This window comes from Balaenoptera borealis (genome assembly GCF_965194805.1).
Source record: "Balaenoptera borealis genome assembly, chromosome: 9".
In the NCBI taxonomy this organism is placed as follows: domain Eukaryota; kingdom Metazoa; phylum Chordata; class Mammalia; order Artiodactyla; family Balaenopteridae; genus Balaenoptera; species Balaenoptera borealis.
In genome coordinates, this window is record NC_138873.1 from 54,206,158 (window position 1) to 54,224,636 (window position 18,479).

Below are 18,479 nucleotides of genomic sequence, written 5' to 3' on the forward strand. Positions count from 1 at the left end.
TTGCCTGAGGAGGCCTCAGTCGGGCTGGAGAGGGATTAGGTGCCGGGGCTGGGATTTGAGGATGGGTGGGAAGTCGGGAGGTAGCCGGGGGGAACGCTATTTTTTAAGCGGATGATTCAGTTAGTTAGGGTAGAATCGTGTGAGACAGTTTGCTCCCCTGCCCACCCGCCCCCACGCTGTCTCCTCTGTGGTTAGAACATGCCTACCCGAGGGCCTGGGTTTCAGCTCATTAGCCCCAGCCAGTCGCCTGTACGTCTTGCTCTGCATTTGCTTGTACCTCCCGCAGTTACTCTCTATTAGCGGCTCCTAACTGGCACTAAATAACTTTAGCTAAAACCCTGTCTCCTCTGATAACTTTGAACTCTGCCATGTATTCTCCATAATTCCTAAACAGTCAACTTTACATACATCTCAGCATTTCTCTCCAAAGTCAGAAGCAAATGCTTGTTATACTGTTCCTTGGCAGGTTTCAAAAAACGACCAGACTCGCAGGCATTAATGGTGGCCGTGTAGTGCCTTTCTCCAAATGTGCCTCGCCTCCCCCCTCTCCCCTGCCCGCCCCCCACTGTTTATTCCCAAGAACTTTGTGGGCACTTTCCACGATAGAACTGCTACCTTAAAAAGCTTTGGATAGAATATGGCTCCAAGTCACACTACCTGTAGAGGTTTATGTCCTTGACAGTGATGTGTGAGATCAGCAAGACGTTTCTAAGCTGGGCACTTTCCAGGTGTCATTTGGGATAAAGATACCACGTTTGACCAGAGAAGGCTATTTACAGATTGTCTGTCTGGAAGAAGCCATTATCAGCTTTGGGTGACTCAGTGCTTATTCTATGGCTTACCGTTTGAATAACATTTCATGTTCTCTTTCTAATCCTTTTTCTCTTATTCCTTTTACCCAAAATGTAATGAATCTAGAAATGTTAACTGAACTTACCAGATTCAGGAAGGTCTGATGAGCCTTAATTATCAATCCTGGAGAAAGTGTCTTTGTTTAATCAATCAGAAACAATAGGATTTCTATGTTGCTCCTTATCTACTCTCTAAAGCTAACATATGTTTTGTTGTTGCTAACATTTAATTAATAGTTGAACATAGGAAAATGAAGAGGAGTTGAGTGTCTTAACATTTAGAGAGGACGTTGAATATGAAATGTCTTTCCTAGAAAAAGAGTCTTCCTAGATTGGATTGTCTGGCAGAAGAGCCCAATCTGAGTTCCCACTGCCGGGAGGGACGCTTGGCAGCAGAAGACGGAATGCCCGTTCTCTTATGTGGGCCTCGTGGAGACCCTAAGAGGTGGGCACGGTGGCCACATTTTACGGATAAAGAACTAAAGCTGAGTGAGGACAGACTTGCCAGGGGTCACCGAGCTTTTGAGAGTGGAAGAAGAATTCAAAGTCAAGTCTCCCTATATTCTCTACTCCACACTGTCTCCATAAAAACTGAAATATGCTCCCCCATCAACTAGCCCTTTTAGTGTTACTGGATTTTCACTGTGCTACTCTACATCTTGAAGAATTTACTACCTGTCTGTTTTTCCCATGTAAAAGCATGCAAGTGTTTACTCAGGAATGCTAAATCTAGCTGTTCTGCTTTCTTTTGCTCTAGGTTTTCTACCCTAGCAAGGATGGTACGAAGATTCCAATGTTCATCGTGCATAAAAAGGGCATAAAATTGGATGCCTCCCATCCCGCTTTCCTATACGGCTACGGCGGCTTCAACATATCTATCACACCCAACTACAGGTAAGCGTGGCACCTCGGAACTTCAGCGTGTATCTGATCTTCTCCAGACAGTGAGGAGAAACCAGAGACTGGTCTACTGCCTCTGCACCTGAGCCCCATCCCCTTGGTCCCCACAGGGGAACCTGGATCAAGACAACACTGATTCCTGAGCAGAGCTTATCTTTGTTCATTTGTGCAACGAGTATTCGTTAAGCCTGCCCTGTGTTGGGAAGTGAGATGAGTGAGGAAGTGTCCTTACACCATTTTCTTCCCTGAACCAGTGGATATGCTGGTAGTTTCAGTAGAGACCATCCGAGGTATAGGAAAAATGTTGGAGAGGACCACATGGGTGTATGGTCTGATCACCGACCTCAAACTCTCCTTTCCTCTGATCTTCAACATCCAGGAAATTAGCAGCCAGACCATCTTGAGCCTCAGGTTGCAGAAGCCCACAGTTTCCCCAGTTACTAAAAGGAAGAGTGAATAAATTTCAGAAATAGTTCTCAAAGCAAAATTAATTTTAGTTAACAGCAAACAGAAAAATAACCTCATTCAGTACTGTTAGGGTCAGAGTGGAAAGAGAGGGAGGAAAACATAAAATCCAAACTTTCTAAAGAAGCTTTGTGCCGTAGTTTCTTCTGTTTATTTCTAGAAAACATTCTCCAGCCCTGGGCACTCCGTTCTTACTTTCTGGTCAGTGTGCCTGATCTCCTCTACCTCTCTCACACCTAGTTTCAACGTCTAAATTTCTGTAAAACTGGAAAATCTGTTTAAAATTCATATTTCAGAAGGAGCTTTCTTTTTTCCAACTTGAACAATTTGGAGAGAGATACTGGGAGAGATGGTAGCAGGGGCCATTACCGGGTGTGTAACAAGCACAGCACCATTCAGACCAGGGCTGTGTCACATGGGTGGCAGTATTTTGGTTGCCAAGACAGTTGTTTAAAATGAGGTATACTGAATGCTCCTGAAAATGTATGAGCTTTGCAGTTAATCACTAGGCAGAAGTTGTAACATTTCACTTAAATCGAGCAACGTGAAAGTACTGGGCTTCCACGTAGATGACAGCATGTGCGGAGCATCTGCAGGGCTGCGGGTGCGGGTGTGGTGGAGGAGGACAGCGGCCCTCACTGGGCAGTGAGTGGCAGCTTAACTGTTTTTACCATCTCTCAGTGTGTCCAGGCTCATCTTTGTGAGACACATGGGTGGCATCCTTGCAGTGGCCAACATCAGAGGAGGTGGGGAATACGGAGAGACGTGGCATAAAGGTGAGGTATTTTCTCTGCAGAAACACAAATATGGCATAGTCCAAGCCGAGGGGATTAGGGGCAGAAAAGGATGCTTCCAAACACATTGCAGGCACCATTCCCCCTTTCAATTTAAACAGCTCAGTCTTTTCACAGTTTATTTTCCTTTGCAGTCTATTTGAATGAAGGACGCCTTTTTCAGACGCATCTCCTACATACCATAATCAATTTTTTTTTTAGCAATGTATAGGGTACATTTTTATCTATCAGTCACTGTCAGAAGTGAGTCTGGGGCATACTTTTGGTATTTATTGTGTCTCCTTCTCCTGTTAGCCTGGCTTTTACTGTTTAGCATTATTGGCTATCTCAAAACAGACTGCAAAAACAGGCCATTTTCTCTTAAAAGAAAAGAGCACTCTAAAATAGAGCTTCCCTAGTCCCAGTTTGGGCATCTTTTGCTTGCTTTCTCTGATCTTCCCAACATTGCTAAGAAATAGCATCCTTCTAGCGTTGTTGCTGGGACTCTAATAAAACCTGCACGTGATAGATAAACACAAGAACACAGCCATTTTTCTTTTCTGGTTTTAATGGTTCAGTCCCTGTTCTCTGGCCTCCTGAAGCATGTATTCTAGTTGATTGAGGAAACTGCTCCTATATTCACCTTTATTCCCCAGATTATCATTCTTTAAAAAAAAATTAATGGCAACCTTTATTTTTAAAGCCCCATCTCTTCCTTTTCTCTCTATATGGAGCACACCCCGTCTCCCAGGCTTTTGTGTATCTGGAATGCATAGACTAACCAACAGCTTGAAGAAGATGTTCTTCCCTTACCTTATTCCTGTGTTTGGGAGAGGAGGATGTGGGAAGCCGCTTCACTCCCACCGGCTCCCTGCTTTTCCCCTCTCAACATCAGCCATCCTGTGTAAGACAGTCTGCGAGCACGAGGGCGGCCCCCCGGGCTCAGGCTTGGCCAGCAGCACGTGGTGAGGAGGCTCTTCTCCCGCAGTAGGAGCGTCCGAGACCACCCTTCGGATCCGTACACCCACCTGTTCTTCTCTACCTGCTGAGGCCCAGGCTCTGGTTTTCTGCATCGATCAGATCAGCAAAGATGAGGGTAGAGCTGTAAAGGGCTTTTTTCATAAGTACCTGTTAGATGTCAGGAGGCAGGAAAGGCCCAAGCCTAAATCCTCGGTCTTCAGCGTGCACCCCAAGGACTGATGTCAGACAGCAAACTATTTGAGCATCTTAGCAAGAGTGAGCGTCCCAGGCTTCCCTGGTGACGCAGCGGTTGAGAATCTGCCTGCCAATGCAGGGGACACGGGTTCGAGCCCTGGTCTGGGAAGATCCCACATGCCGCGGGGCAACTAGGCCCGTGAGCCACAATTACTGAGCCTGCGCGTCTGGAGCCTGTGCTCCGCAATGGGAGAGGCCACGATAGTGAGAGGCCCGCGCACCGCGATGAAGAGTGGCCCCCGCTTGCCGCAACTAGAGAAAGCCCTCGCACAGAAACGAAGACCCAACACAGCCAAAAATAAATAAATAAATAGATGGATAAAAAAGTGAAATTCTTTAAAAAAAAAGAGTGTCCCTAATGAACACATGGGCCCCCAGTCTGCCAGCTATCATTGGGCCAGGTGTCATCCTTGAAGGCTTTATTGATTGTCACTGTATTTGAAACAGCATAGAATTCATTGTATCATTCTGACTTGGACCTGATATTAGAGTTTAATTACACTAAAATCATACTATGAAACTGTGATAGTAAGAGATGACTAAGAAAGGGGGAATAAAAGTAAAATCTCTACACACCTTATGTTGGATGTACATCCCAAATCCATATGCTAAGTCTGGACCCCTTGACTCGCCCAATTTCCTGGTTAAAAATGTTTAATGTACACACTTAAACACCCACCTGCACGGACTCCTGACCCAGTGGCCTTCTCCTCAAAGAACCCAAGTTCTTCGCCATAAAATTCCTCTGGTCCTCAGGTGTCCACCATGCTCTGGTAGGGAAGAGTGCCCTTGGTCTTGGTCAACTCTCTCATCTCTGTATTAATTATAACCAAGTTATTATCCAGAAGTCTTGGGGGGAGGGGAGTTTGCAGCTTGACTGAAGCTAAAAGTTGATTACCTCTGTTTAGACTGATCATAAACTTTCTCCTAATTTAGGCAGTGAAAGGGCCTGAAATGGAACTTTTCTAGTTAGACCCTAGCATATTGAACCTCGATAAATCTAGATTCCATTCTGTTAATTGAGTTTAAAATTTAATGCTCTTCAAAAAATATAGTCATATACCCAAAATATTATTATTCCTGGAAACTAAGTAATCCTAGCCATCCTAATTCACCAATAATTTCTTATTAAAATCTTAATAACATTTGTTTTGATATGAAAAAATTTCTTCAGTAGCACTGCTTCATCTTTAATTGAATTTCTGCAAAAATGGTTAATCTCAAATATCTAATTAGATCTATGTCTGCTTTTTGTTCATTTCATTGGCAGTTATTTCAGACATCCGTTCCTTTGTGGGCATGACTCTGACTTTTGGCCTTTACTTTTGGATATTACAAGGCCTTACAAATGTTCCTCTCTTTAAGTAGTTTCTTTGTTTGGCTCTACACTGGAATGGCTTCTAGATGAAAAAGCCCGGATTCTCTGAGGAGATGCTTGAGATCATCTTCCTTCAAGCCTAGAGAAACTAATGGGCTGCTCTGTGCAGCACCACGTCCCCACCTAATTCCTACCTGAGTTCTTTAAGTACCCATGGGCAAAGTCAGAGAGCTTCCTTCTCGTAATCGCATCCCCACCTCAGACTCCTGCAGAGAGGAGGGGTGAGAAGTGCACCTCTCTGCACAGAGCAACTTTCTTTTTTTTAAAAATTTATTTATTTATTTTATATTTTATTTTTGGCTGCGTTCAGTCTTCGTTGCTGCACACGGGCTTTTCTCTAGTTCTGGTGAGCAGGGGCTACTCTTTGTTGTGATGCACGGGCTGCTCATTGCGGTGGCTTCTCTTGTTGCGGAACGTGGGCTTCAGTAGTTGTGACACGTGGGCTCAGCAGTTGTGGCACATGGGCTTAGTTGCTCCGCGGCATGTGGGATCTTCCTGGACCAGGGATCGAAGCCGTGTCCCCTGAATTGGCAGGCAGATTCCTTTTTTTTTTTTTTAAATAATTATCTATTTATTTATTTATTTTTGGCTGTGCTGGGTCTTCGTTTCTGCGCGAGGGCTTTCTCCAGTTGCGGCGAGCGGGGGCCACTCTTCATCGCGGTGCACGGGCCTCTCACTATCGCGGCCTCTCTTGTTGCGGAGCACAGGCTCCAGACGCGCAGGCTCAGTAGTTGTGGCTCACGGGCCCGGCTACTCCGTGGCATGTGGGATCTTCCCAGACCAGGGCTCGAACACGTGTGCCCTGCATTGGCAGGCAGATTCTCAACCACTGCGCCACCAGGGAAGCCCAAGCAGGCAGATTCTTAACCACTGCACCACCAGGGAAGTCCGCACAGAGCACTTTAATCTTCCCAGGGAGGGGGCAGTGCGCTCATCCCCGTTGTCACATGCTGTGTGGAACTCGAGGACTGGACTCTGCTCTGGGTCTTGTGTCAGTTTTGAGTCCAGCTCCTCCCAAAACACAGGTTCTTTTTGTTGACATGCTTTCACATTTTCATTCTCATGATTGTCTGACGTCATAACAGATCATCTCTTCCCTTTGGGGCATTTGCCTTTTAAGTTCTAAGAGGTTTTAGAAAAATACAAAGGCACCATATGGATTAGCAGTTGTGGCACTGATGATGGATTTCCACAATGCATAACAAAATTTAAATTGAGGCATTTTTCTAAAATGTAGTGTTAGTCCATTGTGTTTAAGTTGATCAGTAGTTGAAACTATGCCCTATCATCATTTGATTTCCCCTTAGGTTAAAATGTGATTTTTTTTTTCTATGTTTTGTTAATTAACTATCTTTCACTTTGGCACACTGTAGGTGGTATCTTGGCCAACAAACAAAACTGCTTTGATGACTTCCAGTGTGCTGCTGAATATCTTATCAAGGAAGGTTACACGTCTCCCAAGAGGCTGACTATTAATGGAGGTTCAAATGGAGGCCTCTTAGTAGGTGAGAACTGGGTTTTTTATTCATTGTACTTTACTAGTGAACTCTTGGAGTTTTCAGATACTCTGGTTTACTTTGGCTCATGGATGGGAGCAGTGGTACAGAAAAAGCAAAACCCATTTGTATTTTGGGCATCTAATTAATGACATTTGAAGACACAACTACTGACTCAACTCATCATAGCCTGAAAAGCCATTCCTCCTCCCTGTTCTGAGCTCTATTGGACTGGACCGCAATTCTTACCCTTCCCTCTCCCCCTCCCCACAGACTGGACCCACAGGTCTCTAGGGTTCAGTCAGCACATGACTGAGCCTAATAACACACCTCTGACTGTGTTACCGAGAACTTGTAAGCTGTGATCATCACTAAACATTTGTTGAATACCTATGCCATGGGATGCTAGATGCTGTGGGTGCAGAGAAATAAGTCATGAAGGAAAATGAGGTACATGCAAAGATGGATCCACAGCTTCATAGTAATGAAATAGTTCACCCTTGCTGAGCACCTTGCCAGGCCCAGTGCTGAGCCCTTGACATGCACGTGGCCTGGGAGATGGGGGCAGGTATTATCCCCGTTTTACAGAGGACAACACTGGGGCACTGAGAGGTTGAGTAGCTTGCTAGTGTGATGGTAGTGCTGAGGTTGATGCTTAGCACCGTGGCTTTAGATTCTGCTCTTTTAACCTCTATGTGGCACTGCCTCTAAGTGGATTTTCCTGATATTTTTGGTAGTTAATGAATTTTTACTTTGCTTTTTGTCTCTCAACAGTACTTAACATTGTAATGAACATTTATAGTGGCCCTGAACTTTGCTTGCTGGGTCCTACATCCAGAGTCATTAGGATACGAGGGGCCGTTGTACAAATGGAGAATAGTACAAATAGACTCAACCTAAAAAGCACATGTGACAGACAGTTTTTAGCTTTCAATCCACTGTCGTCAGGGGATCTAGACACATTCACTCCATTTCCTTGTCTTTGAAATTTACTGACTTGTGTCAAAACCTGAATTCCTGTCCTTATTACTTCTTTACCCCAATGGAATATAGTCTTGAAAAAAACATTTTCGCAGGGAGATAAAATATATATATGTCCAAATAATTTGTTTAAATTTGGAAAGGGTAGAGATGTGGCCGAGATGGCAAAGTAGGAAAACCCCTGAGCTCACCTCCTTCCACGGGAGTTGTTCTGTAAATTACAACGATTTACAGAACAACTATGTATGAGAACAACCTGAAGACTAATAGAAAAGATTTTCCACAACCAAAGATATAAAGAAGGAACCACAATGAGATGGGTAAGGAGGGGCAGATGCACAGTACAGTCAAGACCCACGACCTCAGGCAGGCAAACCACAAATGGGAGGATAATAACAATTGCCGAGGTCCTTCCCAAGGAGAGAGGGGTTTGAGACCCACATCAGGCTCCCCAGTCCAGAGGTCCTACACCAGGAAAATGAGCCCCTAGAACATCTGGCTCTGAAGGCCAGCAGGGCTTACTTTGACGAGAGCCAGAGGGCTGTGGGAAATGGAGACTCCACTCTCAAAGGGTGCACACAAAATCTCACATGCTCTGAGTCCTGGCACAGAGGCAGTCATTTGAAAGGAGGCTGGTCAGATTCCCTTGCTAACCTTGAAGAGCCTCCCAGAGGGGCAGGAGGCAACTGGGACTCCTACTGGGGACACAGGTGCTGGTGGCAGACATTTTGGGGAACTCGTTCTACCACAGGGACACTGGTGCTGACAAGCACTATTCTGGATCCTCTCTCTGGCTATTAGCACTCCACCACCAGCAGACTGGCAACAGCTGTGGTCATGCAGAGATCAGGCCTTGCCTATCAGCATGCCCAAAGTAGTTGGCCCTGCCACTACAGAAGGGCCCGTGCAGCCTACATAGGAGGCACCCCTAGAGCATGTAACTCTGGTCACCAGAGGGGAGTCTGCTGCTGGGCCCTACAGGATATCACCTATATTAAGGATACTTATCCAAGCTCAGAAAACATAACCAACCCACCTAATACACAGAAATAAACACAGAGAATTAGGCAAAATTAGAAGACAGAACTATGTTCTTAAAGTAAGGAGCAAGATAAAACCCCAGAAAAAGAACTAAGCAAAGTGGAGATAAGTAATCTTATCCAATAAAGAGTTCAGGTAATTATTATAAAGATGCTCAACAAACTCAGGAGAATGGATGAACACAATGAGACATTTAACAGAGAGTTAGAAAATATAAAGAAGAGCCAAAACGAGGTGAAGAATACAATAACTGAAATAAGAAATATACTAGTAGGAGTCAACAATAGATTAGATGATACAGAGGAATGGATCAGAGACCTGGAAAACAGAATAGTGAAAATCATCCAAGCTGAACAGAAAAAACAATTCTAAAAAATGAGGATAGCTTAAGAGACCTCTGAGACAACACCAAGCAAACTAACATTCACGTCTTAGGGGTCCAAGAAGGAGAACAGAGAGGGGGCAGAGAACTTATCTGAATAAATAGCTGAAAACTTCCCTAACCTGGGAAAGGAAACAAACATCTAGGTTGAGGAAACACAGAGAGTCCCAAATAAGATGAACCCAAAGAGGTCCACACCCAGACAGAGAGACGCTTAAAAGGAGCAAGAGAAAAGCAACTAGTTACTTATAAGGGAACTTCTATAAGACTATCAGCTGACTTTTCAGCAGAAACTCTGCAGGCCAGAAGGGAGTGGCACAATATATTCAAAGTGATGAAAAAACATACAATCAAGAATACACTACCTGGTGAGGCTATCATTCAGATCTGAAGGAGAGATCAAGAGTTGTACAGACAAGCAAAAGCTAAAAAGAGTTCAGGACCACTAAACTGGCTCTAGAAGAAATGTTAAAAGGCCTTCTCTAAGTGGAAAAAAAAATACCACAACTAGAAGTATGAAAATTACGAAAGGAAAAAAAACTCATTAGTAAAGGTAAACATAAAGATAGATCAGCTACTTACAAAGTCAGTAAGAAGTTTAAAAGACAAAGTAGTAAAATCATCTGTATTCACAATAGTAGTTAAGTTGATACACAAAACAAAAAGTTTTAAAGTATGACATCAAAACATTAAATATGGCAGGGGGGAATATAAATGCAAGATTATTAGAAAGTGTTCAAACTTAAGAGATCATCAACTTAATCGCAAAGATATATAGGTGGTTATGTATGAGCCTCCTGATAACCAAAACCAAAAATCAATAGTAGATACACAAGCAAAAAAGAGAAAGTAATCCAAACATAACACTAAGTATAGTCATTACATCACAAGGGAAGAGAGCAAAAAAGAAGGAACAAAAAAGAACTACAAAAACTACCAGAAAACAGTTTTTTAAATGGCAATAAGTACATACCTATCAACAATTAATTTAAACGTAAATGGACCAAATGGTCCAATCAAAAGATAGAATGGCTGAATGGATAATAAAATAAGACCCAACTATATGCTGCCTACAAGAGACTCACTTAAGATCCAAAGACAGACACAGACTGAAAGTAAGGGGATGGAAAAAGATATTCTATGCAAATGGAAACAAAAAGGAAGCAGGGGTAGCAATAGTCAGGCAAAATAGATTTAGACAAAGTTTGTAACAAAAGACAAAGAAGAGCATTACATAATGATAAAGGGGTCAATACAAGAAGAGGATATAACATTCATAAATATTTATGCACCCAGGAGAAAAGGGAACCCTCCTACACTGTTGGTGGGAATATAAATTGGTACAACCACCATGGAGAACAGTATGGAGGTTCCTTAAAAAACTAAAAATAGAACTATGATATGATCCAGCAATCACACTCCTGGGCATATGTCTGGAGAGAACCATAATTTGAAGAGATACATGCACCCCAGTGTTCATTGTGGCACTATTTACAATAGCCAAAACACAGAAGCAACCTAGATGTCCATCGACAGAGGAATGGATAAAGACGACATGGTACATATATACAATGGAATATTACTCATCCTTAAAAAAGAATGAAATAATGCCATTTGCAGCAACATGGATGGACCTACAGGTTGTCAGACAGTGCAGTAAGTCAGACAGACAAATACCAATATGATATCACTCATATGTGGAACCCAAAAAAAAATGATACAAATGAACTTGTTTACAAAACAGAAGCAGACTCACAGATACCAAAATCAAACTTATGCTTACCAGAGGGGAAAGGTGTGTGTGTGGGGGGGGAGATAAACTAGAAGTTTGGGATTAACAAATACACACTACTATATATAAAATAGATAATCAACAAGGACCTAACATATAGCACAGGAAACTCTACTCATATTCTGTAATAGCCTATATGGGAAAAGAATCTGAAAAAGAATGGATATATGTATACGTATAAATGAATCACTTTGCTGTACACCTGAGACTAACAAAACACTGTAAATCAACTATAATATAAAATAAAATTTTTAAAGATATTTATGCACCCAACATAGGAGCACCTAAATGTACACGGCAAATATTGACAGACATAAGGGAGAAGTCGAGAGTAAAACAATAACAGGGAACTTTAATACTCTACTTACATCAGTGGATAGATATTCCAGACAGAAAATCATTAAGGAAATACTGGCTTTAAATGACACATTAGATCAGATGGACTTTAAGAACATTCCACCCAAAAGCAGCAGAATACACATCCTTTTCAAGTACACATGGAACATTCTCCAGGATAGATCATGCTAAGCCACAAAACACGTCTGACTAAATTTAAGAAGATTAAAATCACATCAAGCATCTTTTCCAACCACAACAGTATGAGATTAGACACCAACTACAAGAAAAAAAACTGCAAAAAACACATGGAGGCTAAACAATATGCTACTAAACAACCGGTGGGGTGGGGGGGTCACTGTTAAATCAGAGAGGAAATTTTAAAATACCTGGAGACAAATGAAAATGGAAACACAATGATCCAAAATCAATGGGATGCAGCCAAAGGAGTTTATAGCATTATAAGCCTGCCTCAGGAAACAAGAAAAATCTCAATCTAACCTAACACCTAAAGTAACTAAAATAATAAAGATCAGAGCAATAATAGAGACTAAAAAACAATAGAAAAGATTGATAAAACTAAGAGCTGGTTGTTTGAGAAGATAAAAAGATAAACCTTTTACCAGACTCATCAAGAAAAACAGAGAGAGGGCCCAAAGAAAATCAGAAATGAAACAGAAGAAGTTACATCAAACACCACAAAAATACAAAGGATCATAGGAGATTACTATGACTAATTATACACAATAAAGTGGACAATCTAGAAGAAATGGATAAATTCCTAGAAACTTAAAATCTCCCAAGACTGAATCAGGCAGAAATAGAAAGTATGAACAGACCAATTACCAGTAATGAAGTTGAATCAGTAATGTAAAAAAAAAAAACTCCCAGCAAACGAAAAGTCCAGGACCAGATGTCTTCACAGGTGAATTCTACAGAACATTTAGAGAAGAGCTAACACATATCTTCTCAAACTCTTCTGGAAAACTGAAGAGAAAGGAGCACATCTGAACTCACTTTACAAGGCCAGCAGCATCACCCTGATACAAAAACCGGACAAAGACATCACAAAAAAAGGAAATTACAGGCCAGTATCACTGGTGAACACAGATGTAAAAATCTTCAAAGTATTAGCAAACCAAATTCAACAACACATTAAAAGGATCATACACTACGATCAAGTAGGATTTATCCCAGGGATATAAGGATGGTTCAATATCTGTAAATCAGTCAATGTGATACACCACATTAACAAATTGAAGAATAAAAACCATAAGATCATCTCAATAGATGTGGAAAAAGCTTTTGACAAAATTCAACATCCATTTGTGATTAAAAACTCGTAGCAAAGTGGGTATAGAGGGACATACCTCAACATAATAAAGGCCATGTATGACAAGCCCACCACTAACATCATACTCAACAGTGAAAAGCCAAAAGCATTTCCTCTAAGGTGAGGAACAAGACAAGGATGCTCACTCTCACCACTTCTATTAACATTGTATTGGGAGTCTTAGCCCCAGCAATCAGACAAGAAAAAGAAATAAAAGGAATTCAAATTGGAAAAGAAGTAAAACTGCCACTGTTTGCAGATGACATACTATGTACAGAAAATCCTAAAGATGCCACCAAAGAACTAATAAATGAGTTCAGTAAAGTTGCAGGATATAAAATTAATATACAGAAATCTGGATTTCTGTACCTTAAACTATCAGAAGGAGAAATTAAGAAAACAATCCCATTTAAAATTGCATCAAAAAGAATAAAATACCTAGGAATAAATCTCACCAAGGAGGTGGAAGACCTGTACACTGGAAACTGTAAGACAGTGATGAAATCGAAGATGACACAAATTAAAAGATGTGCCACGCTCATGGATTTGAAGAATTAATATTGTTAGAATCACCCTACTACCCAAGGCAATGTACTAGAGTCAGTGCAGTCCCTATCAAAATACCAATGGCATTTTTCACAGAACTAGAATAATTCTAAAATTTATTTGGAAACACAAAAGACCCCAAATAGCCAAAAGGGTCTTGAGAAAGAAGAACAAAGCTGGAGGTATCATGTTCACTGATTTCAAACTATACTACAAACTCTAGTAACCAAAATAGTATGGTACTGGCACAAAAACAGACATATAGATCAATGCAACAGAATAGAGAACCCAAAAATAAACCCACACATATATGGTCAGTCTAAGACAGAGGAAGGAAGACTATACAGTGGGGAAAAGACAGCCTCTTCAGTAAATGGTGTTGGGAAACCTGGACAGCTCCATGCAAAAGAGTCACACTGGACTGCTTTCTCACATCATATGTGAAAATAAACTCAAAAAAATATTTAAATGTAAGAACTGAAACCATAAAACTCTAAGAAAACACAGTACACTCTTTGAAATTGGTCTTCACAAAATTTTTTTGGGTATGTCTCCTCAGGCAAGGGAAACAAAAGCAAAAAACAAATAGGACTATAACAACCTAAAAAGCTTTTGCACAGTGAAGAAAACTATCAACAGAATGAAAAGACAACCTACTGAATGTGAGAAGATATTTACAAACAATATATCTGATAAGAGGTTAATGTCCAAAGTATCCAAAGAACCCATACAACTCAACATCAAAAACAACTCAATTAAAAAATGAGCAGAGGACCTGAATAGACATTTTTCCAGAGGAGACATACACATGGCCAATAGACACATGAAAATATGCTGAACATTACTAATCATCAAGGAAATGCAAATCAAAACCACAATGAGATACCACCTCACACCTGTCAGTATGACTAGTGTCAAAAGGACATCAAATAACAAGTGTTGACAAGGATGCAGATAAAAGGGAACCCTCATGCACCGGTGGGAATATAAACTGGTTACAGCCACTATGGAAAGCAGTATGAAGTTTCCTTAAAAGTTAAAAATAGAACTACTGTATGATTCAACAATTCAACTTCTGAGTTTATTTCCAAAGAAATCAAAACCACTAATTCAAAAAGGTATGTACCCCTATGTTCACTGCAGCATTATTCACAGTTGCTAAGATAGGAAAGCAACCTAAGTGTCCATTGATAAATTAATGGATAAATGAGGTGTATAATAATACATACAGTAGAATATTACTCAGCCATATAAAAAAAGAATGAAATCTTGCCATTTGCAAGAACATGAATGGACCTAGAGGGTGTTTTGCTAAGTGAAGTAAGTCAGACAGAGAAAGACAGATACCATATGATTTCGCTTATATGAGGAATCTAAGAAACAAAACAATTGAACAAACAGAAAATAAACAGACTCATAGATACAGAAAACAAACTAGTGGTTTCCAGAGGGGAGTGGGGTGGGGAGATGAGTGAAATAGATGAGGGTGATTGAGAGGTCCAAACTTTGTTATAAAAATATCACAGAGATATAATGTACAGATAACATAGGGAATATAGTCAATAATATTTAATAATTTTGTGTGATGACAGATGGTAAATAGACTTATCATGGTGATCACTTTGTGATGTATAAAAATACCGAATCACTGATTTACACCTGAGACTAATATGTTTTAAGTCAGGTATACTTCAATTTAAAAAAAGAAGAAAGAAATAAATGGAGGGACTTCGCTGGCGGTCCAGTGGTTAGGACTCTGCACTTCCACTGCCGGGGCCTGGGTTCCATCCCTGCTCTGGTCGGGGAACTAAGATCCCACAAGTCGTGTGGCTTGTGGAAAGAAACTGAGAAAGGAGATGGATAATATTCTTAAATACCGAATAACTACAAATTTGATTTGTTCACTCGACAAATATTTATAGAGCACCAAGAAGTGCTGGGCATTTTTCCAGATACTGGGCATATGTCAGCAAACGAAAGAGACAACAGCTCTGCCTTCATGGAGCTTTCGTTCCAGTCAGAGGAGGCAGACGATATGCCCGAGGCCAGCAGTGGGCCCCAGAGGCCCATGTCTGTGGCTGGGCAGAGAGAGCAGGGGAGAGAGATGGGAGGGGTTAGGGGTGGGGGGAGGCCAGACCAGGCAGGACCTCGTGGCCGGTGCAGAGAGCATGGTTTACTCTGTGAAGTGAGAAGCCTTTGGGGGAGTTTTGAGCAGAGAAGTGTCATGATTTGACATGTTTTTTTTTTTTAATGGGGATCATGCATTGATCCCGTTACTGTGTTAGGGTAGACAGAAGGGGAGGCAAGGGCAGAAAAGCAGGAGCCCAAGTAGGTGGCTTCTGTCCCAGGGAGAGAAAATGGTGGCTTGGACCTGGGTGTGGCGATGGAAGTAGTGAGAAGTGGTCTGATTCTGGGTATATTTTGAATCTGAGCCCACTGAATTTGCATATGAATTAAATATGAAGTGTAAAAGAAAGAAGAACTAAGGGTGAATCTAAAATTTTTAATGGGAAAGGACGTTGAAAATACCATCTGATTTCAGTAGTGGGAGAATTGTGTTGTAACTTACTGGTTCATCCAATAAAACTCCATTTTATTTTTGGAGTTTTATATTCAGGAATTCATTTATGCCTTTTAACAAACTAGGTCCTTTAAGGGACCTTCAGAGATGGAGTTCCTCCATCAGGATGCTGAGATGCTTATTTAAAAGAACAGATTCCAGGTTCCTGCGCCTCCCACCTCTGAGTGGGAGAAAAGGATGTGCAGGGGTAGGACTCAGGATTCAGTATCATGAATAAGCAGTGAAATCAGAACTGGGGTGGGAACAGTTTTTTGTCAGAGGCAGGAAAAGTTCACATCCCTTGACTAACTCCTAGTCGTGCCAGCTTTGATCTTACTTCCTCCCAAAGCCTCCCCAACTTCCACACTCTGGCCTATGCCCTACTTCCATAGCACCCGTATTTTCCCAACAGTAGTGATTGCCACACTATAATTGCCTGTTCACTTCTTTATCTTTCCCACTAAATTATTCACTGACATATCCCCAGGCGTAGTGCCAGGCACATGGCAGGTGTTCAATAAACATTTATTGAATTTTCCAAAAAAATAAGTTTTTAAGTGTACAAAGAAGAGTATTTTTACAACAGGACAAGAAGGTGTGTCAATATCGGTTAGAGCTCCGAGCTGGGTTTTAAGCCCTATTCTGCTTTGGGCTGTATGAGCCATTTCTGCTCACAACACTTCTGATGCCAAATGTGGGAAGGGGGGCATACCACCCCAATCAATTCCCCAACTCTCCGTACACCAACTGGGTGTCTTACAATTCAGTTCAATTCTGACACTACCCAGAGTTAGCACAGACCCAAAAGGGTAAGGGCTCAGTCCCATAGGGCTGCCCCCACTGCAGACACCAATCACAAGTTCTGGACCTCCCATGCTATAAATTGGGGGTTCCCATGTCCCCCTCCTCTTTCCTTACGTTTACCAGTTTGTTATAAGGGATAGAACTCGGCAACAGTCAGATGGAAGAGATGTATAGGATAAGGTATGGGCGGGCAGGTGCACGCAGAGCGCCTCCATACTCTGTTAGCGCACCACCGTCCCAGCGCCTCCCTGTGTTCACCACCCTAGAAGCTCTCCAAATTTCATTGTTTGGTGGATTTTATGGAAGTTCTATTATGCAGGCAAGATTGATTAAATCAATAGCTGTTAATCACCAACTTGATCTCCACCCCCTCTCCTCTGCCCAGAGGTCAGGGGTGGGACCAAAAGATCCAATCCTCTAATCACATGGTTGGTTCCTTGGGCAACCAGCTCCCATCCTGAAGCTATCTAGGGACCCACCAAGAGCCACCTCATTAGCATGAACTCAGATACGGTTGAAAGAGGTTAGTTTTGAATTATGAAAGACACTCCTCTCACCCTGTCACTCAGGAAATTCCAAGAGTTTTAGGAGCTCTGTTCTAGGAACTGGGGACAAAGACTAAACAGGTATTTCTTATGGTGTCACGATATCACAGGCTAGTTTTGAGATCCTGAACAAGTTCGTTAGCCTCCTGCATCACCTGTGAAAGCAACTGGGGATGGGAGGAGGGGACACAGGTTTTACAGAAAGTCCTAGAGGTTTTCATATAATGTTCCTCCACTGAGATTCACTTTGAGGAGTAAATCTCTACTACTGATGACAATACCCACCCCTCCGATATACTGGAAGGAGGGGGAAAAGCTTGTGGGCTGTTGGGCAAGTGATTTCTGATGGTTTCTTTCTGTGCTCTTGGAAAAAAGACAACCAGGGTTCTGAAAGCATTTAAGTGTTGTTTTGTTCTGTTTTGGTTTTGCTTATTACATAGATGTTTAATGATGGACCACCTCCCTTTTCTATCTTGATTTTTAGCTGCATGTGCAAATCAGCGTCCTGACCTCTTTGGTTGTGTTATTGCCCAAGTTGGAGTAATGGACATGCTGAAGTTCCATAAATACACTATTGGTCACGCCTGGACCACTGATTATGGGTGCTCAGACAACAAACAACACTTTGAATGGCTCATCAAGTAAGGTTTTAATTCATATTGACATATTTGTGTTGCTAACAATTTGATACCAGAATACTGAACATAGTCAAAAGGATAAATGTTTGACTCCATGCCCTTCAATATCTCATATTTGCATGTAATTTACTGCAAAAGTAGGGCAAGTGGTGGGAATACCTGTCTTCCTGGTTTTTATCTGGTCTTTAACAAAAACAACAAACTACAAAGATGTGATGGGCAGAATTTTAAAGGTGGTTCTCCAGGATTCCTGTCCCCTAGTTCTTCAGTCAACCACTAATCTAGGTACTTCTGTGAAGGGACTTTGCAGATTAAATTAAGGTTACTAATCAGCTGACCAGGATAAGGAGATTATCCTGGATTATCGAGTGGGCCCAATCTAATGACAAACCCTTAAAGGCAGAGCACTTTCTCTGGTGGGAGTCGGGGATGCAGCAGAAAGG

General features: G+C 41.8%; 1 protein-coding gene and 1 long non-coding RNA gene across 3 annotated transcripts in view; one reads left to right on the forward strand and one right to left on the reverse strand.

The window, feature by feature from the left end:
* The window catches only part of PREP (prolyl endopeptidase), a 138,087-nt gene that overhangs the window by 115,855 nt on the left and 3,753 nt on the right, over nt 1-18,479 (forward strand). For both annotated transcript variants that reach the window (XM_082405233.1, XM_082405234.1), the window contains exons 11-14: nt 1,609-1,745; nt 2,898-2,992; nt 6,956-7,087; nt 17,883-18,039. In XM_082405233.1, coding sequence (XP_082261359.1) covers nt 1,609-1,745; nt 2,898-2,992; nt 6,956-7,087; nt 17,883-18,039 — 521 coding nt within the window. The remainder of the gene's footprint in view (nt 1-1,608; nt 1,746-2,897; nt 2,993-6,955; nt 7,088-17,882; nt 18,040-18,479) is intronic.
* Nucleotides 5,835-18,479, reverse strand: part of LOC309634822 — a 111,784-nt gene continuing 99,139 nt past the window's right edge. The window contains exon 5 of the long non-coding RNA XR_014248444.1: nt 5,835-6,704. This is a non-coding gene — a long non-coding RNA (uncharacterized lncRNA). The remainder of the gene's footprint in view (nt 6,705-18,479) is intronic.